This window comes from Mobula birostris, chromosome 13, assembly GCF_030028105.1.
Source record: "Mobula birostris isolate sMobBir1 chromosome 13, sMobBir1.hap1, whole genome shotgun sequence".
NCBI classification, from domain to species: Eukaryota; Metazoa; Chordata; class Chondrichthyes; order Myliobatiformes; family Myliobatidae; genus Mobula; species Mobula birostris.
Genome location: NC_092382.1, coordinates 109,797,404 through 109,821,927, shown reverse-complemented (window position 1 = coordinate 109,821,927; position 24,524 = coordinate 109,797,404). Strand labels below are relative to the sequence as shown.

The following is a 24,524-nucleotide window of genomic DNA, read 5'->3' as shown; positions in this document are numbered from 1 at the left end:
TGCCATGTCAACACGGACTTACTCAGACAAAGAACCCTTCCCCTTTGGAGCTCCGAGAGGCAGATAATCCTCAACAGGATGGACGGCAGCGAGACTTACATGACTAAGAATTTAGCTTAGACGGACACACCGTCTCTTTTCCGAGTGGAGAAGAACAGAAAGAAGGAACGAGAGAGTTTAAATCTAAGTTCGTCCACGAAGGCGTGTAATAGGAGAGTGTGGAAGGAGCTTCTCTCTACGTCTGGCCATGGAGGAGGGTGTGGTGTGATGCAATAGTAAGGAGGGGGATTTTCTCTGTGTCAAACCCCGAGGGTGTGTGATGAGGCAGTGCGGAGGAAGCTTCATTCTGTGTCTGGTCCCTGGAGTGTGTGATGGGACAGTGTGGAGGGAGCTTCACTCTATGTTTGACCCAGGGAGTGTGTGATGGGACGTTGTGGAGGGAGATCCACTCTCTTAGTGACTTACGCTCCCTGCTCTGTGGAGGAACAAAAAAACAGAGAGCGGTTTGGACTTTACGTGTGGGACGAGCAGGGTCCTAGGCAGATCAGGGAATCTGGCGAATCTCCGTCACCCCTCCCTCCCTTGCGAGCTACCCCGTCTCCGGTACCCACTCCCTCACCTCGCCGTCTCCATCATCCACTAACGGTCCACCCATTCTCCGTGACACGCTCCATCCTGAAAAGCCCTGACAATCCCCGTCGCTCCCCCGTCCCCACACGGCTCCCTCTGTGTTCACAGGCAATTGTGGTGACTATGTGGGAGAAATTACGCGTTGTGCTACACTCCCCCCCCCCGCCCTTATAACGGATATCAGTTACCAGGTTCTGAGCCTCTCCACAGCTCGACATGCACAAACCGGTTGTGTGTTTCCACCACCAGCGGCTGCAGTCTCATCACCCTTTCACTGGCCTCCTGTCCCCTCCCCTTCCTTCCTCTTCCCTCAGCGCACCAGCCGGTCACATACACGCCATCTCCGAGAGACACACACAATTCGGGACTACTAGAAGGCCAACGTTCTGGGTATTGGTGAGTTGGGAGACTGGGGCAGGGAGGGAGCTTCGCGCAGTTTCTGACTCCAGTAGAGTGTGCTGCCATGGTGCGGGGGTTAATTCGCTTGTCTGACTCCAGAGGTGCGGTGGGTCGGTGTAGAATGAGTTTCTGTCCGAGTCTGTCCCCGAGACTGTGAGATGGGGGCGGTGTGAAGGGAGATTCACTCTGTGTTTCACCCCCAGAGTGTATGTTGGGACGGTGTGGAGGGAGATTCGCGCTGTGTCTGACCCCGGGAGTGTGTGATGGGACGGTGTGGAAGGTGATTCACTCCGAGTCTGACCCCGGGAATGTGTGATGGGACGGTGTGGAGGGAGCGTCACTCAGTATATTATTCCAGGAGAGTGTGATGGGATTGCATGGAGATAGCCTCGTTCTGTCTCTATGTTGAGTCATAGAGATAAGTCGGAGAATTTCGGCCTTTATGCAGACTCCAGTCAGAGATAGGGTGCAAAAATGGTAACTCACACGTTCTGCTCAAAAGGCTGCAATCTGAACACCCTTTCTGTGGCCTCCACTCTCCTCCCCTTCCTTCCGCTTCTCTCAGCTCACCATTCCTTCTCTATGATTCTTAACTGTGTGAGTGCGCAGCCGGAGCTCCTGGTCTACATAGTTACCAATGAAATCGATATGTATAGGGAGGTGGTCCTGCAAAGTGAGGTCACGGATTTAGCAATTAAATTAAATATATTGAATTTAAAGCTGTTAAATATAGCTATTGAATTTAATTTAATTAAATGACAGGACCACTACCAGTCCCAGTGAGGCCAGACAAAGGAAAGTCATGCAGCTTAACACGTGGTTCAAGAGTTGGTGTAAGTGGGAGGGCTTCAGAACTTGGAATCATGAGAAAACTATTGAAAATCATTGAAAGTTTACAGCAAAGAAACAGGCCTTTTGGCCCCTCTTGCCTGTGCCGAAACATTCTTCTGCATAGTCCCACTGACCTGCACCTGGACCATATCCCTCCATAAACCTCTCAGCCATGTACCTGTCCAAGTGTTTCGTAAATATTAAAAGTGCGACCGCGTTTACCACTTTATCTGGCAGTTCATTTCACACTCCCGCCACTCTCTGTCTGTAGAACCGTCTCCATAATGTTCCCTTTAAACGTTTGTCCATTCACCCTTAACCCTTGACCTCTGGTTTCTCTCTCCCCTAGCTTCAGTGGAAAAAGCCTGCTTGCATTCACTCTATCTATACCCATCATAATTTTATACAGCTCTGTCAAATCTCCCTTCATTCTTCTACGCTCCAGGGAATAAAGTCCGAACCTATTCAACCTTTCTCTGTAACTCTTTTTTCTCTTGTCAACATCCTTGTAAACCATATTTGCACTCTTTTAACCTTACTAATATTCTTCCTGTAAATAGGTGACCAAAACTGCACACAATACGCCAAAATCGGCCTCACCAATATCTTATACAACCTCACTATAACATTCCAACTCTTATACTCAATACTTTGATTTATAAAAACCAATGTACCAAAAACACTCCTTATGACCGTATCTACCTGTGACGCCACTTTGAGGGAATTTTGTCTCTGTATTCCCAGACCCCTATGTTATACTGCACACCTCAGTGCCCTACCGCTTACCTTGTATGTTCTACCTTGGTTTGTCCTTCCAAAGTGCAATACCTCACACTTGTATGTATTAAACTCCATCTGACGTTTGAAGCACATTTTTTACAGCTGGTCCAAATCCCTCTGCTAGCTTTGAAAACCTTCCACACTGTCCACTACTCCTCCAGTCTTTGTATCATCAGCAAATTCGTTGATCCAATTTAGCAATTATCATCCAGATCGTTGATACAGATGACAAATAACAATGGACCCAGCACTGATCCCTGTGGCACACCACTACTCACAGGCCTCCATACTGAGAAACAATCCTCTACTACCACTATCTGCCTCTTTCATTCACCCAATGTCGAATCCAATTTACCACCTCTCCCTGTATAACAAGCGACTGAATATTCCCAACTAATCTCCCATGCGGGACCTTGTCAAAGGCCTTACTGTTGTCCATATAGACAACATTCACTGCCTTCCCTACACCCACTTTCCTGGTAACCTCCTCGAAAAGCTCTAACAGATTTGTTAAACACGACCTACCACGTACTAAGCCATGTTGACTCTCCATAATAAGTCCCTGTCTATACAAATACTTGTAGATCCTATCTCTTAGTACTCCTTCCAATAATTTACCTTCTAGCTATGTCAAATTTACTGGTCTGTTATTTCCCGAATTACTTTTTTTTTGCCTTTTTTGAACAAGGGAACGACATGAGCTATTTTCCAATCCTCTGGCACTTCACCCGTGGATAGAGACATTTTGAATATACCTGCCAGGTCCCCTACAACTGCAACAAAGTCTCCTTCGAGGCTATACCCTGTCAGGTCCTATGGATTTATCCACTCTAATTTGTCTCAAGATAGCAAGCAGCTCCTGATCTTCATTTTGTATAGATTCCATGACCTCACTACTTGTTTGCCTTATTTCTATTGACTCTCTATCAATTTCCTTCATAAACACAGACGCAGAAACCTATTTAAGGTCTCCCCCACTTATTCAGTTTCCATACATAGCCGATCACTCTGATCTTCAAGAGGACCAATTGTATCCCTCCCTATCCTTCTGCTCTTCATATACCTGTAGAAGCTCTTTGGATTAATCCTCCACCTTGACTGCCAAAGCAACCAAATGTCTTCGCTTAGACCTCCTGATTTCTTTCTGAAGTTTTTGTTGCACTTTTTCTGTTCATCAAGCACGCTGTTTGCTCCCTGTTTCCTCTGAATGTTGTACATCTCTCCAATCTTCCGGCACCTCACCCGTAGACACCGACATTTTAAATATTTCTGCCAGGGCCGCTGCAATTTCAACACTAGTCTCCTTCAAGGTCTGGGGGAATACCCTGTCAGGTCCTGGGGATTTATCTACTCTGATTTACCTCCTCCTCTTCAATCTGTATAGGTTCCATGACCTCACTACTTGTTTCCCTTATTTCCATTGACTCCATGCCAGTTTCCTTAGTAAATACAGATGCAAAAAAAAAAAAAAAAACATTTAAGGTCTCCCCCATTTCTTTTGGTTTCATACATAGCCGACCACTCTGATCTTTAAGAGGACAAATTTTATCCCTTACGGTCCTCTTCCTCTTAATATACCTGTAGAAGCTCTTTGGACTAACCTTCACCTTGACTGCCAAAACAACCTCATGTCTTCTTGTAGCCCTCCTGATTTCTTTCTTAAGTTTTTTTTTTGCACTTTTTTTAACTCCTCAAGCATCTTATTTGCTCCCTGTTTCCTCTGCATGTTGCACATCTCTCTCTTCTTCCTTATCAGACTTCCAGTATCCCTCGGCAGCCAGGCTTCCTTACTCTTTCTCACTTTGCCTTTAATCCTGACAGGAACCCACAAACTCCGCACTCTCAAAACTTCTCCTTTCAAGGCTTCTCACTTACCAATCACATCCTTGCCAGAGAACAACCGGTCCCAATCCACGCTTCTTAGATCCTTTCTCATTTCTTCACATTTGTTTTTTTTTTTTTTTTTCCAGTTTAGAACCTCAATCCAAAGTCCAGATCTATCTTTATCCATGATCAAGCTGAAACTAAAGATGCTACGATCACTGGAACCAAAGTGTTCCCCTAAATACACTTCCGTCACCTGTCCTAACTCGTTTCCTATTAGGAAATCTAATATTGCGTCCTCTCTAGTTGGTATCTCTACATATTGGTTTAGAGAACTTTCCTGAACACATTTTACAAACTCTAACCCGTCTAGACCTTTAGCCGTATGGGAGTCAAATCAATATGTGGAACATTAAAATACCCTACTATCACAGCTTTCTGTTTCCTGCAGTTGTCTGCTATCTCTCTGCAGATTTTCTCCTCCAATTCTCGCTGACTACTGGGTGGTCTATAATGTAACCCCATTAATGTGATCATACCTTTCCTGTTTATTGCCTCCACCCATATGGCCTCGGTAGACAATCCCTCTAATCTGACATGTCCGAGCAGTGCTGTAAATTTTTCATCTTCCCCTTGTGTCATTGTTTCTTTGTCAAGGAAGGTGGGTTCTGTACAGAAGAGATGGAACTCTTACAGCTAAACTGGAGGGCTGCTAATGTCTGAGTGGGAAGATTTGTCAGTATTTTGGGGAAAGTTTGGAGGGCTTTGGGGAGAGTTGTTAAACTTGAGTTACAGGGGGAGGGATTCAGAGTTCTAGTGCAGATAGCAGAGTCGGTGTGGAGACAGATGTTGTAAAGTCCTCAGACGAAGGCAGTAATCAAAAGGTTAAGCAGGATGGACTGGTGCCCCTGCGCTGGGTACATTTCAATGCAGAAAGATTTAAAGAATGGCAGGTGAGCTCAGGGCACGAATCAATACATTGAATTGTGATAATGTGGCTATTATTGAGACTTGATTGCAAGTGAAGAAAGCTGGTCGGCATAATATTTCGGGGTTCCGTATTTTTATCGTCAGAAAGTGGAAGGATTTAAAGGAGGAAGAGCGACATTACTAGCAAGAGAAAATGTCACGGCAGCTCACAGTCAGTATAGATAAGAGAACTCGTCGAAGTGAGGCATTATTAGTGAAAATGAGGAATAACAAGAATATGACTATGTTCATGGGGCTACATTACAGTCCGCTGGATTAGGAGGAGCCAGATCCCACTCTCCAGCGACCTGCGACCTCCAACTATCTCTCTCCAGCACTTTCTCCCCACTCTCACTGCTCTTCCTCCAGGCGCTCATATCCCTCTCGAACTCCGTTTCGCACAGCATCAATCCCACTCCATCCGCAACAACCCCCTCACCTCCCTTGCCTTCTCTCTCTCTCAGCTGCACATCTGCTGTTTGATGGTGTCGGTCTGACTTCTCTGTCTCCCCGACAACGGTTGCCTCCCTTTCCTGAGCTCAGAGACGCTGAGAATCCTCGACAGGATGGACGAGAGCGAGACTTACATGAACTTCGCAAAAACGAACTCAGGCATCCTGAGAAAGGCATCCCGAGGTGAGTGGTGCACAAAAAAAGGTGGCGCGGGGTGGGGGGCGGAGTGGAGGGTGGCACTCTCTGTGTGTGACCACGAGACTGTGTGCTGGGACAATATGGAGGGAGATTCAGTCTGTGTCTGACCCTGGCAGTTGTGATGGGACGGTGTGGAAGGAGCTTCAATATGTGTCTGACACCTGAAGACTGTTTTGGATTATTGACTCCGCGCTGGTCTCCTTGAATGTGTGATGGGGCGGTGTGGAGGGAACTTCACTCTGTTGCTGACCCCGCACCTATGCGATGGACAGTGTGGTGGGAGCTTCACTGTGTCGGACTACGGATTGAGTGATGCAGCACTGTACAGGGAGTTACACTCTATACCTGGCCCCAGGTGTGTGTGATCGGACGGTGTGGAGGGAGCTCATCTCTCCCCACTCTATCTTCAATCTGCAACTCTCTATCCTCCATTCTCTACCGCTAACTTTCCCCGTTCTCTACTTCTTTCTCCCAGATATTCTGAGCTCCACCTATTCAGAGCTGAAAACTGGGAAAGAACAACCCCTCAGCAATAAGGAACAAGATCCCCCCGTTGCCTCGGGGCGCGGCGAATTGCCAATCACTGTACAAACAGGTAAGAGTTCGCGCTAACGTCATGCTGGAGGAGTCTCGAGTCATCTGCCCAAGTGCCCCGCTTTCTAATGTATCCGCCTCGACTAATTCTCTGTCAACATGTTGCATAGACTGACCATCATCTGGGTGCAAAAGATTATCACTCGCTCCCCAATTAACTCTCTTTACCTTCGTAAATCGCCCTCTACACTCTTTCCAGCTCAGCGGCATTTTTCCTACTGCAGGGCGAAAAAAAACTGTAAACCGAACCCCAAGTGCACCGAACACCGACGGCTTGTACATCTGGGACGTGACCTCCCGATTCTCGTACTCTGTGCCCTGGCTGATGACGATCAGTGTGTCAAACGCCCTCTTCACCGCCCTGCCTACCTGTGACACCTCTTTCTTGGACCGTGTTCCTGTACCGTGTGTCTCTCTGTTGTACAACACTCCTCATGATTCCTCCCGTTCACTGTGCAAATCATGTCCTTTTGTTTGTCCTCCTGAAACACGATAGCTCGCACTTATCGGATCTAAATTTCATTTCCTCCTGCTCGGCGCACTTTCCCAGATAATCGGAATCCCACTGAAACAGAAAACTGTCTTCATCGTTTAGTAGGCTACTAACGTTAGTTGCATCTCAGAGCATACGAACCGCGTCTTGTATAATCTGTTTCAAATGGTCGATAGAGTTGACATTGATCAATTGTCCCACCATCGAGCCCTTGCTGAACATGGCGGGTGACGGGCTCTCTGTCTGAGAAACGAACTTCAACGCCAAACCTCTGTTCGTCAGGCCGAGCCAATTGTATATCCAGTCAGCCATTCCTCCCAGCGTCGCCCATCATTCTCCAGAGCAGTATGTCATCGAGCCCTAATCTGTCTTCCCCGGTCAAATCAACCCGGGAACTCACCCTGGGTCTCATACCATCTCGAATCTCTCTCGTCATCTATCTTCCACCCTTCCTATCTTCCCCTCTCCCGCCCTCTATCACTCCTCCGTTCCTTCTCCATCTCTCCCTACCTCCATCTCTTCCACCTTCTACAGCGATCTTCTATTTGGAACCTTGTGAATGGACTTGTTAAAGTCAGCGCACATTATGCCTACCAATCTGCACAAATCAGTTAGTCAAATCTCCCTGGGGACCACACCATTATGCAGAGTAGCCTACACATTTGAAAAATAATTTTAAAAAAATGCCACATTGAGTTTCCTATAAATCACATCTGTTACAATGCTGTCATGAACCGTCCTGGTTCCTCAATCCAAATATAGAAAATGCTCCCCACGTGACAGCAAGAAACTGCGGAACGCTGTGGACACAGCTGAGCAGATCTCGGAAAGCAGCCGCCCTTCCAGGGACTCTGTCCACACTTCCTTCTACCTCGATAAAGCAGCCAGTATAATCAAAAAAACACTCTCGGACATTATTTCTTCTGCACCCACCCCATGGGAGAGACGATACGAAAGCATGTCTCACTGGAACATGGAAAATCGAAATCTACAACACATTACAGACCCTTCGGCCCACAATGCGGGGCCAGCCATGCAATCTACTCTAGAAACTGCCCAGAATTTCCCTCCCGCCTCGCCCCCTATTTCTCTATCTAAGAGTCTCTTCAAAGACCGTATTGTATCGGGTCCCAACACCGCCGCCTGCTGTACATTCTACGCACCCACCAGGTTATGTGTGAGAAAACTTACCCCTCGCAATCCCTCGGTACCTATTTCCAAACACCTTAAAACTATGCCATGATCAAGGCCTCCCTTCATCTTATGCACCGTTATCGGGTCACCTCTGATCCTCGTCGCTTCATGGAGAAATGGTCAAATTCATGCAACCCATTTTCATAATTAAGGCAACATCCTTGTAAATCTCCTCCTGATTATCCACATCCTTGCTGTAGTGAGCTGACCAGAAATGAACACATGTGGGGTCTGGGGTCTGACTAAGGTCTCATATAGCTGAAACTAGTCTCAGAGAATGTTTTTATCCCATTGCTTTCTGACTATTGACCGATCCGCCATTACGAAATTAGGGAGTATCGACCACATAAATTCGGTACTCGTGGCGTTTGCATTTTGTTGTTTGCCTGATCTGCACTTTCTCTGTAACTGTGACATTTTATTCTCCATTATGCTGTTGATTTGCCTTGTTCTACACCAATGAAGTGACCTGTATCTCTCGATGCAGCTGGGAGCTCTTCTGTTTGTGATCAATATAGAAAATAGAACATAGAATAGTACAGCACAGTACAGGCCCTTCGGCCCACAATGTTGTGCCGACCCTAAAACCTTGCCTCCCATATAAGCCCCCACCTTAGGTACTTCCATATACCTGTCTAGTAGTCTCTTAAACTTCACTAGTGTATCTGCCTCCACCACTGACTCAGGCAGTGTATTCCACGCGCCAACCACTCTGAGTAAAAAAAACCTTCCTGTAATATCCCCCTTGAAAATCCCACACCTTACCTTAAAGCCATGTCCTCTTGTATTGAGTAGTGGTGCCCTGGGGAAGAGGCGCTGGCTATCCACTCTATCTATTCCTCTTATTATCTTGTACACCTCTATCATGTCCCCTCTCATCGTCCTTCTCTCCAAGGAGTAAAGCCCTAGATCCGTTAATCTCTGATTATAATGCATACTTTCTAAACCAGGCAAAGTCCTGGTAATTCTCCTCTGTACCCTTTCCAATGCTTCCACATCCTTCCTATAGTGAGGTGATCAGAACTGGACGCAATACTCCAAGTGTGGCCTAACCAGAGTTTTATAGAGCTGCATCATTACATCGCGACTCTTAAACTCTATCCCTCGACTTATGAAAGCTAACACCCCATAAGCTTTCTTAACTACCCTATCCACCTGTCAGGTAACGTTCAGGGATCTGTGGACATGTACCCCCAGATCGCTCTGCTCCTCCACACTACCAAGTATCCTGCATTTTACTTTGTACTCTGCCTTGGAGTTTGTCCTTCCAAAGTGTACCACCTCACACTTCTCCGGGTTGAACTCCATCTGCCACTTCTCAGCCCACTTCTGCATCCTATTATTGTCTCTCTGCAATCTTTGACAATCCTCTACATTATCTACAACACCACCAACCTTTGTGTCGTCTGCAAACTTGCCAACCCACCCTTCTACCCCATATCTAGGTCGTTAATAAAAATCACGTAAATTGGAGGTTCCAGTACGTCATGCAGGAGGAGTCACGAGTCATCTGCTCACGTGCCCCCGTTTCTAATGCATTCGCCTCGACCAATTCTCTGTCAGCACGTTGCACAGACTGACCATCATCTGGGTGTCAAAAGGTTGTCACTCGCTCCCCAATTAATTTTCTTTCCGCTGTCACCTTAATCTTCTGCGCTCTGATCCTTCAGTCTCCATCTCTGGAGAAAATGACTCTGCGCATTCACCTGGTCTGTGCTCCTCGAGGCTCGATATATCCCTGATGTGTCACCCCTGCGCTCCATGGAATAAAGTGGCAACCAGCACAACCTCTCTCCATAACTCAGTCCCTGGAGTAACTGCAGCAGCCTCGCAAATCACCCTCTGCACTCTTTCCAACTCAGCAGCATCTTTCCTACAGCAGGGCGAAAAATAAACTGAACACCGAACTCTAATTGCACCGAACACCGACGTCTTGTATAACTGGGACCTGACCTCCGACTCCCGTACTCTGTGTCCTGACTGATGAAGGCCGGCGTCTCAAACGCCCTCTTCACCGCCCTGTCCACCTGTGACTCCACTTTCTAGGACTGTGTTCCTGTTCCGTGTGTCTCTCTGTTGTACAACACTCCTCATGATTCCTCCCGTTCACTGTGCAAGTCATGTCCTTTTGTTTGTCTTCCCGAAACACGATACCTCGCACTTATCCGATCTCAATTTCATTTGCTCCTGCTCGGTGCACTTTCTCAGGTAATCGGAATCCCACTCTCAGAGAAAACTGTGTCATCGTTTAGCGCGCTGCTAACGTTAGTGTCATCTGAAAACTTACCAACAGCGTAGTGTGAGATCTATTTCAAATGGTCGATAGAGTTGACAATGATCAATTGTCCCACCACCGAGCCCTTGGTGAACATTTCGGGTGACGGGCTCTCTGTCTGAGAAACGAACTTCAACGCCAAACCTCTGTTCGTCATGCCGAGCCAATTGTATATCCAGTCAGCCATTCCTCCCAGCGTCGCCCATCATTCTCCAGAGCAGTATGTCATCGAGCCCTAATCTGTCTTCCCCGGTCAGATCAACCCGGGAACTCACCCTGGGTCTCATACCATCTCGAATCTCTCTCTGTCATCTATCTTCCACCCTTCCTATCTTCCCCTCTCCCTCCCTCTATCCCTCCTCCGTTCCTTCTCTATCTCTCCCTACCTCCATCTCTTCCACCTTCCACAGCGATCTACTAGCTGGAACCTTGTGAATGGACTTGTTAAAATCAGCGCACATTATGCCTACCAATCTGCACAAATCAGTCAGTCAAATCTCCCTGGGCACCACACCGTTATACAGAGTGGCCTACACATCTGAAAAATATTTTTTTTTTAAAAAAATGCCACATTGAGTTTCCTGTAAATCACTTCTGCTACAATGCTGTCATGAACCGTCCTGGTTCCTCAATCCAAATATAGAAACTGCTCCCCACGTGACAGCAAGAAACTGCGGAACGCTGTGGACACAGCTGAGCAGATCTCGGAAACCAGCCGCCCTTCCAGGGACTCTGTCCACACTTCCTTGTGTCTCGATAAAGCAACCAGCATAATCAAAAAAAAAAAACACTCTCGGACATTCTTTCTTCTGCACCCTCCCCATGGGAAAGACGATACGAAAGCATGTCTCACTGGAACATGGAACATCGAAATCTACAGCACATTACAGACCCTTCGGCCCGCGATGCTGTGTCGACCATGCAATCTACTCTAGAAAATGCCCAGAATTTCCCTCTCGCCTAGCCCCCTATATCTCTATCTAAGAGTCTCTTCAAAGGCCGTATTGGATCAGGTCCCAACACCACTGCCAGCTGTACATTCTGCGCACCCACCAGGTTATGTGTGAAAAACTTACCCATCGCAATCCCTCTGTACCTATTTCCAAACACCTTAAAACGATGTCTTCTCGTGTGAGCTATTTTCGTCCTGAGAAAAAGCCTCTGGCTATCCACATGATCAAGTCCTCACTTCATCTAATGCACCGTTATCAGGTCACCTCTGATCCTCGTCGCTCCAAGCGGAAAAGTCAAATTCATGCAACGTACTTTCATAATTAATGCAACATCCTTGTAAATCCCCTCCTGGTTATCCACATCCTTGCTGTAGTGAGGGGACCAGAAATGAACACAAGTGGGCTCTGACCAAGGTCTCATATAGCTGAAACTACTCTCAGGGAAAGCTTCTACCCCATTGCTTTCTCACTAATGAACGATCCCCTATTACGGTATTAGGGAGTATTGACCTCATAAATTCGGTGCTCGTGGCCCTTGTACTTTATTGTTTGCCTACTCTGCACTTTCTCTGTAACTGTGACATTTCATTCTGCATTATGCTGTTGATTTGCCTTGTTCTACACCAGTGAAGTGATCTGTACTTCTGGATGCATCTGGAACCTCTCCTGTTTGTGATGAATCTAAGTAATCTGCAAGAAATAGTCGATCGGTCGGTTAGTAACTCTGCAGATGATACAAAGACTGGGGTGTTGTGGATCGTGTAGAAAACCCTAAAATAATCCAGCGGGATATGGATCAGTTACAGATATGGGTTGGAGAAACGGCAGATGGCATTTAACCCGGCCAAAAGTGAAATGTTGCACCTTATAGGTCAAATGCAAAGAGATCTCACACTCTTAATTGTTCGGGCCTGTGCTACACATACCTCTCACATCTAACTCTCTGTTCCCCTCTCTCTGCTCCATTTCTCTGTCCTCACTCCCCTCATTCTCTACCCGTCTCTACTCCTTCTATTTCTCTATTTCTCTCTCACATTCTCTCGCTTTCTCTCCCAGAAGGTATGAACTCCACCTACTCAGTGCTGAACCTTCGGAAAGACGAACCTCTCATCCATGAGTATGAAGATCCTCCCATTGCCTCAGGACCCGCTGAACTGTCAGTGACTGCACAAGCAGGTCAGAGTTCATTGTACTGACGTCATTACGTAGGGGTATGTGCTATACGCACAAGTGTTCAAGTTCTAATGCATCTGCAACGACCAATTCCTGTGGCAGCTCGTTCCATAGACGGACCACCGTCTGTGTAAAAAAAAAAATGTTCTCAAACATGTCCCCAGTAACATTTCTTTCTACTCTCACCTTAGACCTGTGTGCTCCGGTTCTCGTTTCTCCAAGCTTACAGAAAATTAGTCCGCGCATTCACATTGTCTGTGCCCGGCATGGTTTTACACAAATCTGTAAGGTCACCCCTGCTCTACAAGTTTGAAATCCTAACCAGCCTGACTTATCTCCATATCGCAGTCCCTCGAGTCCCGGCAAAAGCCCCGTGAACTCCTTCTGCACTCTCTCCAGCTCAGTACCGTCTACCTGTAGCCCTGTGTTCCTCTGGTCTACAACACTCCGCAGGGTCCCTGCCCACCTTCACTTTCTGGGAACTGTGTTCCTCTCCCGGGGATCCTCTGTTCTATAGCATGCCTCAGGGTCCATCCCGTTCACCGTGATAATCCGACTCTGGGTTGTCTTATTGAAGTACCATAGCTCGGACTTATCCGACGTAAGTTGCTTTTGGTAGTTTCCCAACTAATCGAGATCCCACTGTAAGAGATAACTGTCTTCACTGCTTAAAAAGATCACTGTTCCCGCCACCGACCCCCTTTTCCCCCGATGAACACCGCTAGTATCGGGCTTCCAGCCTGAGACACGACCTTCAACCCTAAAGCTTTGTTCCTACAGCAAAGCTAACTGTATATCCAGTAAATCCAGTGTGGCGTCGCTCACCATCTTCAAAAGCGGTGTACCTTCTCGGACCTTGTTAATAGCCTGGTTCCAGTCTATGTACGGTACAACTATTACACGTGGCTGGCTTGTCCCACCCCCCCCCCCCCGGTCAAATCAGCCAATCAACTCTCGCTGGGTCTCTGGCCATCTGGCATCTTCCTCCCACTTCTATCTTCCACGCTTCCTACCATCCCCTCTTCTTCTCTCTGTCTCCGTTCCTTCTCCGTCTCTCCCTACCACCCACTCCTCTATCTTCCAGAGCAATCTACCATCTCAGATCTTGGAGATGTACTTTTTAAAGTCAGCATACATTTTATCTGCCAGTCAGGACAAAATAATCAGGCAAATCTCCCTGGGTCCCACACCATTACACAGCGTAGCCTACCAAGTGGAACAATTTAAAGCCTTATTGAGTTCCCTACTGATTACTTCTATCCCCTGTTCTCACGACCCGCCCTAGTTCCTCACTCAAAATATAGAAACTGCTCCGCCCGTGACCGCAGGAAGCTGCAGATGCTGTGGACACAACTCTGAAACCAGCCTCCCCACTATGAACGCTGCCTACACTTTGCTTTTCGAAAAAGCAGCCAGCATAATCGAAGTTTGCCCTAAATCACCTGAATTTTCTCTGTTCTTCACCCACCGCATGGGAAGGAAGGTCGAAAGCATGTCTGACTGGAATTTAAACCATCGAAATCTACAGCACATTACAGGCTTTTCGGCCCACAGTATTGTGCTATCCATGTAACCTACCTTAAAAAGTGCCAAGATATGCCCCAGCACATAACCCACATTTTCTTTTTCCTGATCTCCATGTACCTATCTAAGAGGCTCTTTATAGACCCTTATTTTATCGGCTTCCACCACCGCCGCTGGCAGTGCATTCCACGCACCCACAATCTCGGTGTGAAAAACTTAGCCCTGACATCCCCTCGGTACACCTTAAACAATGACCCCTCGTGTTGGCCCTGGGAATTAACATCTCGCAGTCCATGAGATCAACGCCTCTCATCATCTTATACATCTCTATGAGGTCACCTCTCACCTTCCGTCGCTACACGGATAAATAACAAGTTCACTCAAACTATTCTCAGAAGGTAAGCCTGTCCAGGCTACACCCTTGTAAATCTCCTCTGCACTCTCTCTATAGTATCCTCATCTTTTCTGTAGTGAAGTGACTGGAACTGAACACGGTACTCCAAGTGGGGTCTGACCATTATCGCTAAAAATAGTCTAAGCGAGTGCTCCTACCTCTCTGTTACCAGACGATTTAACAATCTATTTTTACGTTATTAAATAATCTTCATCTCATAATCAAGGTTTTCTGGCCCTAGCACTTTATTGTGAACCTGCACTGCACATTCTCTGTGACTGTGACACTTTATTGTAACTAGTGGTGTCCCACAAGGATCTGTTCTGGGACCTCTACTTTTCGTGATTTTTATTAATGACCTGGATGTTGGGGGTAGAAGTGTGGGTGGGCAAGTTTGCAGACGACACAAAGGTTGGTGGTGTTGTAGATAGTGCAGAGGATTGGCAAAGATTACAGGGAGACATTGATAGGATGCAGAAGTGGGCTGGGAAGTGGCAGATGGAGTTCAACCCGGAGAAGTGTGAGGTGGTACACTTTGGAAGGACAAACTCCAAGGCAGAGTACAAAGTAAATGGCAGGATACTTGGTAGTGTTGAGGAGTAGAGGGATCTCGGGGTACATGTCCACAGATCTCTGAAAGTTGCCTCACAGGTCGATAGGGTAGTTAAGAAAGCTTATGGGGTTGTTAGCTTTCATAAGTCGGGGATGGAGTTTAAGAGTCGCGATGTAATGATGCAGCTCTATAAAACTCTGGTTAGGCCACACTTGGAGTACTGGGTCCAGTTCTGGTCACCTCACTATAGGAAGAATGTGGAAGCATTGGAAAGAGTACAGAGGAGATTTACCAGGATGCTACCTGGTTTAGAAAGTATGCATTATGATCAGAGATTAAGGGAGCTAGAGCTTTACTCTTTGGAGAGAAGGAGGATGAGAGGAGACATGATAGAGGTGTACAAGATAATAAGAGGAATAGATAGAGTGGATAGCCAGCGCCTCTTCCCCAGGGCACCACTGCTCAATACAAGAGGACATGGCTTTAAGATAAGGGGTGCAAAGTTCAAGGGGGATATTAGAGGAAGGTTTTTTACTCAGAGAGTGGTTGGTGCGTGGAATGCACTGCCTGAGTCAGTGGTGGAGGCAGAAACACTAGTGAAGTTTAAGAGACTACTAGACAGGTATATGGAGGAAACTAAGGTAGGGGCTAATATGGGAGGAAGGGTTTGAGGGTCGGCACAACATTGTGGGCCGAAAGGCCTGTACTGTGCTGTACTATTCTATGTTCTATGTTTGTTCTGTATTCTGTGATTGATTTTCCTTGTTCCACTCTAGCGTAGTGATCTGTCTCTCTGGATGTAACTGGGAGCTCTACTGTCTGTGATGTATAGAAATGATGCAGATGAAAATATCGATGGGTGGGTGGTAACTCTGTAGATGATACGAAGATGATGTGTGTCGTACATCGTGTAGAAGAACTGCGAAGATTTGGTGGGATATGTCTCAGCTTTAGATAGTTGTTGGAGACATGGCAGATGGAGTTTAATCAGGACAAAAGTGAAATGCTGCACCTAGGTCGGTTAGATGCAAGGAAATAACATACTATTAAATCCAAGACCCTCAAAAGTTTTGATTCGCAAAATAACTCTCTCTCGCTCCTTTTGTCCTTCTACCTCCCTCACCCACTTTTATCCTTCCCTCACTCTACCCTCTCTCCCTCATGCTCTACCCCTCTCACATTTCTCTCTCTACCTTCACTCAGCTCGCTCCCTCCATTCCCTCCGCTACTCGCTTTCCCATTCTCTCCCTTTTCTCTCAGCGCAATTCTACTCCATTTTAGCGCATCACACCAGTCGCTCAACCTCTCTACTCTCACCCTCTCCATCTATCCCTTCCACCCTCTCACTCCTACTCGGACTCCCTGTATTTCCCCATCAATCCGCCTCTTTCGTGTGGAGAGAGTGTCTAACCACTGATGTATTTGAGATGACTGTATGGAGGGTGCTTCAATCTGTTTCTGACACCGAAATTGTGTCCTGAGACAGTGTGGATGGAAATTTACTCTGTGTCTGACCCCGGGAGTATGCGATGGGACGGTGTAGAGGGAGATTCACTCTGTGTCTGACCCCGGTGGTGTGTAATTGGACGGTGTAGAGGGAGATTCACACTGTGTTTGACCCCTGAAGTGTGTGATGGGACGGTGTCGAGTGAGCTTTACTCTGTCTTTGACCCCGGGAGTGTGTGATGGGACAGTGTGGAGGGAGATTCACTCTGCGTCTGACCCCAGGAGGGTGTGATGTGACGGTGTGTAGCGCGTTTCACTCGGTGTCTGACCCCGAGAATGTGGGATAGATGGTTTGGAGGGAGCTCCACTCTGTAACTCACCCCGGTAATGTGTGATGGGACAGCTGTGGAGGGAAATTCACTCTGTGTCTGACCCCGGGAATGTGTGATGGGACGGTGCGGAGGTAGCTTCACTCTGTGTCTGACCTCGTATGTGTATGATAGGACGGTGCAGAGGGAGGTTCATTCTGTATTTTAACCCGGAAGTGTGTGGAGGGTCACTGCGGATGAAGATACACTCTGTGCCTGACCCCGCGAGTGTTTGATGCGACGCTGTGGAGGGAGATTCCCTCTGTATCTGATCCCGGGTGTGTGATGGGACGGTGTGCAGCGAGTTTCACAAGGTGACTGACCCCGGGAGTGTGTGATGGGACAGTGTGGAGGGAGATTCACTCTGTGTTTGACCCCGTGAGTGTGTGATGGGACGGTGTGGAGGGAGATTCACACTGTGTCTCACCCTGGGAATGTGTGATGAGACGGTGCGCAGGTAGCTTCACTCTGTGTCTGACCCAGGGCGTGTGTGATGGGACGGTGCGGAGGGAGATTCTCTCTGTGTCTGACACCGGATGTGCATGATAGGACGGTGCAGAGGGAGCTTCATTCTGTGTCTTAACCCGGAAGTGTGTGGAGAGTCAGTGTGGAGGGAGACTCACTCTGTGTCTGACCCCGGGAGTGTTTGATCGGACGGTGTGGAGGGAGATACTCTCTGTGTCTGATCCCGGGAGTGTGTGATTGGACGGTGCGACGAGTTTCACGCGGTGACTGACCCCGTGAGTGCGTGATGGGACGGTGTGAAGGGAGATTTGCACAGTGTTTGACATAGGGAAAGGTTGATGCGAGGTTGTTGGGCGACATTCACTTTGCTTCTGACCACTTACGTTTCTGGTGGTAGGGTGTGGAGTGAGATTTACTCTGTGTTTTTCCTAGGTATGTGGGATGGGACAATGTGGTGGGAGCTTCACTCTGTGTTCGATCCCGGAAGTGTGGGATAGGACAGTGTGGAGAGAAATTCTGTCTGTTTCTGACCCCAGGAATCTGTGATCGGAGGGTGTGGAGAGAGTGCCTGACCACTGATGTATTTGAGGTGACTGTATGGAGGGTGCTTCAATATGTTTCTGACACCGAGATTGTGTCCTGAGACAGTGTGGATGGAAATTTACTCTGTGTCTGACCACGGGAGTGTGCGATGGGACGGTGTAGAGGGAGATTCACTCTGCGTCTGACCCCGGTGGTGTGTGATTGGACGGTGTGGAGGGAGATTCACTCTGTGTCTGACCCCGTGAGTGTGTGATGGGACGGTGTGGAGGGAGATTCACTCTGTGTTTGACCCCGGGAGGGTGTGATGTGATGGTGTTGAGCGCGTTTCACTCGGTGTCTGACCCCGAGAGTGTGGGATGGATGGTTTGGAGGGAGCTCCACTCTGTAACTCACCCCGGTAATGTGTGATGGGACAGTGTGGAGGGAGATTCACTCTGTGTCTGACCCCGGGGATGTGTGGAGGGTCACTGCGGATGAAGATTCACTCTGTGCCTGACCCCGGGAGTGTTTGATGCGACGCTGTGGAGGGAGATTCTCTCTGTGTCTGATCCCGGGTGTGTTATGGGACGGTGTGGAGGGAGATTCACACCGTGTCTCACGCTGGGAATTTGTGATGGGACGGTGTGGAGTGAGCTTTACTCTGTGTCTGATTTTTTTTTTTTTTTTTTTATTAATATTTAAACAAAATTCTTTATTACAAATGTCGGTGCTATGCAATATTTACAAACCCAGTGAATAACACATTTACTACACTACAAACAGACAATACATGTTAAACCAGTATATTGCCATCCTCATCAATGATGGCATTTACACCCCGCGGACCCCAACGGTCCCGGAACATCTCGACGGTCGCCGTGGACTGCGCGTATTCCTTTTCAATGTTCACCCGGGCTCGAACATACCCCCTAAACATAGCCAGGCAGTCCGCCCGGGGAGAACCTCCTGCCACCCTTTTCCAGGAGCCACGGATGGCAATTTTCGCCAGCCCCAGGAGCAAGTTGACAAGGACATCCTCATCCCTCTGTGCCCCCCTCCTTACTGGATGACCATATATGAATAGGGTGGGACTGAAATGCAACCAGAAGGCGAGACGCAGCCCACGCAAATACGCGAAAAGGGGCTGCAGCCTCACACACTCCACGTACATATGGTACACGGTCTCCTCCAGCCCGCAGAAGTGACACGCGGCTGGGAGATCCGTGTACAAACTAAAGAACTTATTGCAGGGCACCGCTTTATGCAGCACCCTCCAGCCGAGATCCCCAAGGTGCATGGGAAGGACTCCCTTGTAGAGGGACTTCCACTGGGGACCCCCCTCACCTCCAGGTGGAAAGACCGACCGCCATGGCGTGTCGGGACGGTGGACAAATGCTAGGAAGTGGAGGGTGTGGAGCAGCAGCCCATAAAGGTACCTCCTGCCTGCATCCCTGAATGGGATTGTGGGTGTTGATGAAAGACGGCTCAAGTTGTGTGGATTCGTCTCTCGGGCAAGGCTGCGGGGCCTGGGCCCGACGAGCAGCTCAGCCCGAGTCGTTCCACACACCTGAGCCGCACTGACATCCGTTGAGACAGGGCAAGGGTCGGCCAGGACCCCGCCCTCTGCCAGAGGAGGGGATTCCCGGCCTGAGGCAACCATGTTCCAGACTCTCAGTAGGTCCTGATAGAAGCCGGGCAGCCTCTGCAAAGCAGCACGGCTGACGCCCGCCGGTGGTAGCTGCATATCTTCGGCAAGACAGCAGCCCCTCCGGAGGAAGAAAGTCGCCAACACGTGCCACCTGGGAGGGTGCGCGGCGTACAGGAATCTCTGCAGCGTCCTGAGGCGGAGAGCCGCCAGTCGTGTGCGTACACACACCAGCGACTGTCCGCCCTCTCCTTCTGGGAGACTCAGAACCGCTGCAGAGACCCAGTGCTTCCTGTTTCCCCAGAAGAAGTCCACTAGCTTCCTCTGCATTCTTGCGACAAAAGGGGCAGGGGGGGCCAAGGTGACCATCCGGTACCACAACATGGAGGCCACCAGCTGGTTTATGACCACCACCCTGCCTCGATAGGAAAGCACCCTGAGAAGGCCTGACCAGCGCCCTAGCCGGGCCATGACCTTTGTCTCCAGGTCCTGCCAGTTCGCCAGCCAGGTCTCCCCAGAAGGACTCAGGTAGACTCCCAGATAGAGAAGACGTCTGGTGCTCCACTCAAAAGCTCTCATCTCCTCCGGCAGGGAGTCCACCTGCCACTGGCCTACTAAGAGTCCGGAACATTTCGCCCAGTTGATCTTGGCAGAGGATGCCGCCGAGAAAACATCTTGGCACTCGCGCATCCTCCGCAGGTCACAGGGGTCTGTCATCATGAGGAGTACGTCATCGGCGTAGGCCGAGAGGACGACCCCCATGTCCGGTTCGCGCAGAACCAGACCTGTCAGCCTTCGCCGAAGAAGGCTGAGGAATGGCTCGACACAGATCGCATACAGTTGACCGGACATGGGGCACCCTTGACGCACTCCTCTTCGGAAGTGGATAGGTCCTGTCAATGATCCATTAATCTTAACTAGGCACTCTGCGGCAGAGTACAGGAGCCGAACTCGGGCCACAAAGTGTGGTCCGAGCCCAAAAGCCTGCAGGGTGCCCACCAGGAAACTGTGGTCCACCCGGTCAAAAGCCTTCTCCTGGTCAAGAGAAAGAAACGCTGCCGGGGTCCCAGTCTCCTGGAGTAGGTGGATCAGGTCCCGTACTAAGTGGACATTGTCCTGGATGGAGCGGCCCTGGACTGTGTAAGATTGGTCAGGATGGACCACCTGTCCAATTACCGAACCCAGACGGTTGGCCATTGCCCGGGCGAAGATCTTGTAGTCCACGCACAAGAGGGAGACCGGCCGCCAGTTCTTTAGCAGGCGGAGGTCTCCCTTCTTGGGCAGTAGGACCACAACAGCTCTCCGCCATGAGAGGGGCATTTCTCCGGTGGCTAGGCTCTCCCCTAGGACAAGGCTGTAATCATCCCCCAGGACATCCCAAAAATCCTGATAAAACTCAACACTCAGTCCATCCAAACCAGGGGACTTGCCCCTACGGAGTTGCCGAAGGGCAGTGGACAGCTCCTCCCGAGTCAGGGGGGCATCCAGACGCACTGCGTCCTCTGGGCTGACCTTCGGCAAATCCTCCCAGACCTCATTACACGCCTCCGCATTTGACGGATCAGGCGAGAATAAGGACCGATAGAATGAACGGACCTCGTTGTTAATTCCATCAGGGTCCGTGATGGAGGAGCCATCGGCAGCCAACAGCTCCACTAGCTGCTTTTGAACTCCCCGCCACCTTTCCAACGAGTAGAAGAAGGGTGAGCCACGGTCCAAATCCTGCAACATCCCACCATAGCCGTAGGGAGCAGAACTCTCTCCGCCTCTCCTTCCAGGAGACCCAGAAAGCTCGGAACGAATCCCGGAATCGGCTGTCCTCCAGCAGCCGGTTGTTAAAATGCCAATACCCGGATCCCACCCGAGGGCTTAGTGGAATAAATTCCATCCACACAAGGTGATGATCCGAGCACGACACCGGCCGCATGGAGGACGCCGACACGCGGGAGAAGTAGGCCCGAGAGATGTAAATGCGGTCTATCCTGGAACCTCCTTCTCTAGACCTTCTCGAGAAGGCGCTAGAGTTGGGGTGAAGATTCCGCCAGCTGTCCACCAAGTCAAAGGAGCCGACTAGCTCCTTTAACTTTTTTGCCGATGCTGGGTCGCGTTGGAGGCCCGAACGGTCCTCCGCCTCGAGGGTACAATTGAAATCTCCCCCGAGGATGACGCAATCCTCAGGATCGATGGAGCTCAGCAGGGTGGACAGCTGGCAGAATAGGCGCGTCTGCATCACACCGCGCCTGGGAGCATACACATTGATAAAATGCAATGGTACGCCATCCAGGCGCACAACCAGGTGGAGCAGACGGCCGGGCACAACGTCCTGGACTCTTTCAATTACTGGCTGGAAGGTCGGGGCCAACAGGATCGCCACCCCGCTGGAAATGGAGCTGAGGTGGCTCATGTAGACCCCGCCCCACCACTCCAGGAGCCAAGCAGACTCGTCCCCAGCGATGGTATGGGTTTCCTGCAGGAAACTCACCGTATACCGCCCATCCCTGAGGGCTGAGAGATTGCTATGCCTGCGAAGAGGACCCCTGCTGCCGTTTACATTGAGACTAGCTATGGTAAGCTTCATGGCGGGAGCACACTAGGTCTCAGCAGCTGTGCCCATTTCGGTGAGAGCGGAGGCGCCCTCCACCACACTGTCCGGAAAGAAGCAAGGTTACTTTTTGCCTTCCGGGCTCGAGCGGTACCAGCGACACCCTGTGACCCACCATCCCCCGTAGGAGCGAGGCTGCTTCTCCCTCTAATGTCCCTTACTAGGTCATCTAGGAAAGATTTTAGTTGCCGTCTGTCGTTCCCCGCCACCGCATTCCTCTTTCCCTTTCCCTTTCGTCCGAGGATGACTCGCAGGGACCTCACCAGCCTCGGCATGCTGGTTCAGCGTAGCGAGGCTAGTTGAGGCCGGTGCTTGGCACCCTCAGAGGTGAGAATAAAATGCTTAATTTCCTCTACAGGTATCAATGGGGACTTCTCAGGAGGGGTGAGGATGTCCATTATTTCACTATCGAAAGAGTCCCCCTCCAACCCGTCACTGCAGACAGAATCCCCATCGGCCTCCCCGCATGTTCCAAAAGATGGCTGCGCTTGTGACCCATACCGCGCAGCGGGCACCTCGCTCTTACCTGCCCGCTCCACCGTCGCATCAGCCTCATCCACATTTGCGACAGTGGAGGGACAATCCCCAGGGACTCCCTGCAAGTCATTAATTGCTGGGGTCGACGTGCACAGAAAAACGCCCTCCCCAGGGGGCAGGCATAGAGGGGAACCCGGCACCTTTGGTCCAAGGGATTCACAAGCAGCCTGGTGCTGAGAATGAGAGAGCTTTGTCTCGTCTCCTCTTACATTATTCGGTACACTGGCCTCCAGAGAGGCGCTGACTTGTAGGTCCTGGGTGGAGGCCTCCAGGGCTGCCTCATTTGTGCAAACAGGGCTATCACAAGCTTTTTGCACAACCACACCATCTACCCCAGGACTGGTGGCTACATCTGGGGACTCAGGTTTAGAACCAACCCCTACCCGGATTCCTACCCCTTCCTGGGACTCCTCCGCATCTACATCCCCTGCCCTCTTGCGGGAACGTTCCCTTCTCCTCTTCACACCGGAGGAGCACACAGGTGCAGGCTTCACCGATGGGGCGGCGCTCTCTGTTTCCATCGCCCCGTCTGCTTGCGCACCTCCCCGAGCCCCACGCTCCACTTCAGGCGAAATGGGCGTGAGCTCTGCAGCCTCAAAGGCCCGCTTCTTACTGTGTTTGGATTTTCCCTTTGCCTTCTTACTCCGCACAGACTCCACCCCGTCCCCCACCTGAACCACAGGGAGAGGAGCAGGGACCGACCCAACCGTAGGAGTAGGGGTAGGGGCAGGGGCAGGGTGAGGGGCTGGGGCAGGATCACGGGCGGGGGCAGGGTCAGATGCAGGCTCAGACGCACGCGCAGGAGTAGGATCAGGGGCAGAGGTAGCTGGGGCACTGGTGCCCGAAATGGGCTCTCTCGGGTTCCGGGCGGCAGGACAGTCCCTCCGAAAGTGCCCCACCCCCCTGCACGCATGGCACCGCGGGCGCTCGGAGCTCCAGTACACCTGATAATCCACTCCCTCGTGCCGGACAGTAAACCGGCCCTCAACATCGTCCTCCCTTTCCAGCTGCATGAATACCTGACGCCGGAAAGAGTTTACGGTGCGGAGGGTGCGTCTCTTAAATTTGTGTCGGATGGCAGTGATCTCCGACCTTACTTGCCCTAAACGAGCCAGTGGAGGTAGCAAGTCCTCATTTGGAATGAAAGGCTTAACATGTCCAAGCACGATACGTTGCGTGGGGGCCGTCACCAGCTCCATGGGTAAAAAGATGTTGTCTACCGTGACTCCCCTGCTTAGGGCCCGGTGCACTAGCTCTTCATTCGCCAGATAAAACACCGCCTTTCCGAACTCCTTCTCGGTGGCCAGAATACCACCTTTCCCAACAAGGTCCTCCATTGCCTCCGTACACTTTTCTAGTGTCATTCCAGGGCGCAAAATACATTGCACCCCACGTTCCACCTTCACCGACCGAAAAAGGGCGTTGTCCGAGGCCGGGGAGGCAGCCGCCCTTGCGTAACTCCCCGAAGGCCCGCGACTCCCTGGAGACCGGTCCGGCATGCTGGCGCTCTTTCCAGTCCGAGAATCCTACAGCGGTGCCGGTTAGAAGTCCTGGAACGAGTCGAATAACTGGCCGGGAAAGTTTGCAGTCGACAGTTCCTCACTGGCTCGACGCCAGGAAAGGCTCCGTCGGACTTGCAGAGACCCAGGCCGGGAGAGGCCGAAACGTCCTTCCAGATGCTCCGGCACCAACACCGAACGAA

General features: G+C 50.1%; 1 protein-coding gene across 5 annotated transcripts in view; it reads left to right on the top strand.

Annotated features, from left to right (window-relative positions):
• LOC140207336 (uncharacterized) overlaps positions 1-24,524 on the top strand; it is a 69,563-nt gene that overhangs the window by 18,151 nt on the left and 26,888 nt on the right. For 3 of the 5 annotated variants that reach the window (XM_072275867.1, XM_072275866.1, XM_072275865.1), the window contains 3 exons: positions 5,898-6,069; positions 6,560-6,679; positions 12,650-12,769. In XM_072275867.1, the coding sequence (XP_072131968.1) occupies positions 6,000-6,069; positions 6,560-6,679; positions 12,650-12,769 (310 nt within the window). In that variant the 5' untranslated portion in view covers positions 5,898-5,999. Of the gene's footprint in view, positions 1-919; positions 1,027-5,897; positions 6,070-6,559; positions 6,680-12,649; positions 12,770-24,524 lie in introns of those variants that run through there. The other 2 variants (XM_072275868.1, XM_072275864.1) reach the window with 2 other exon arrangements.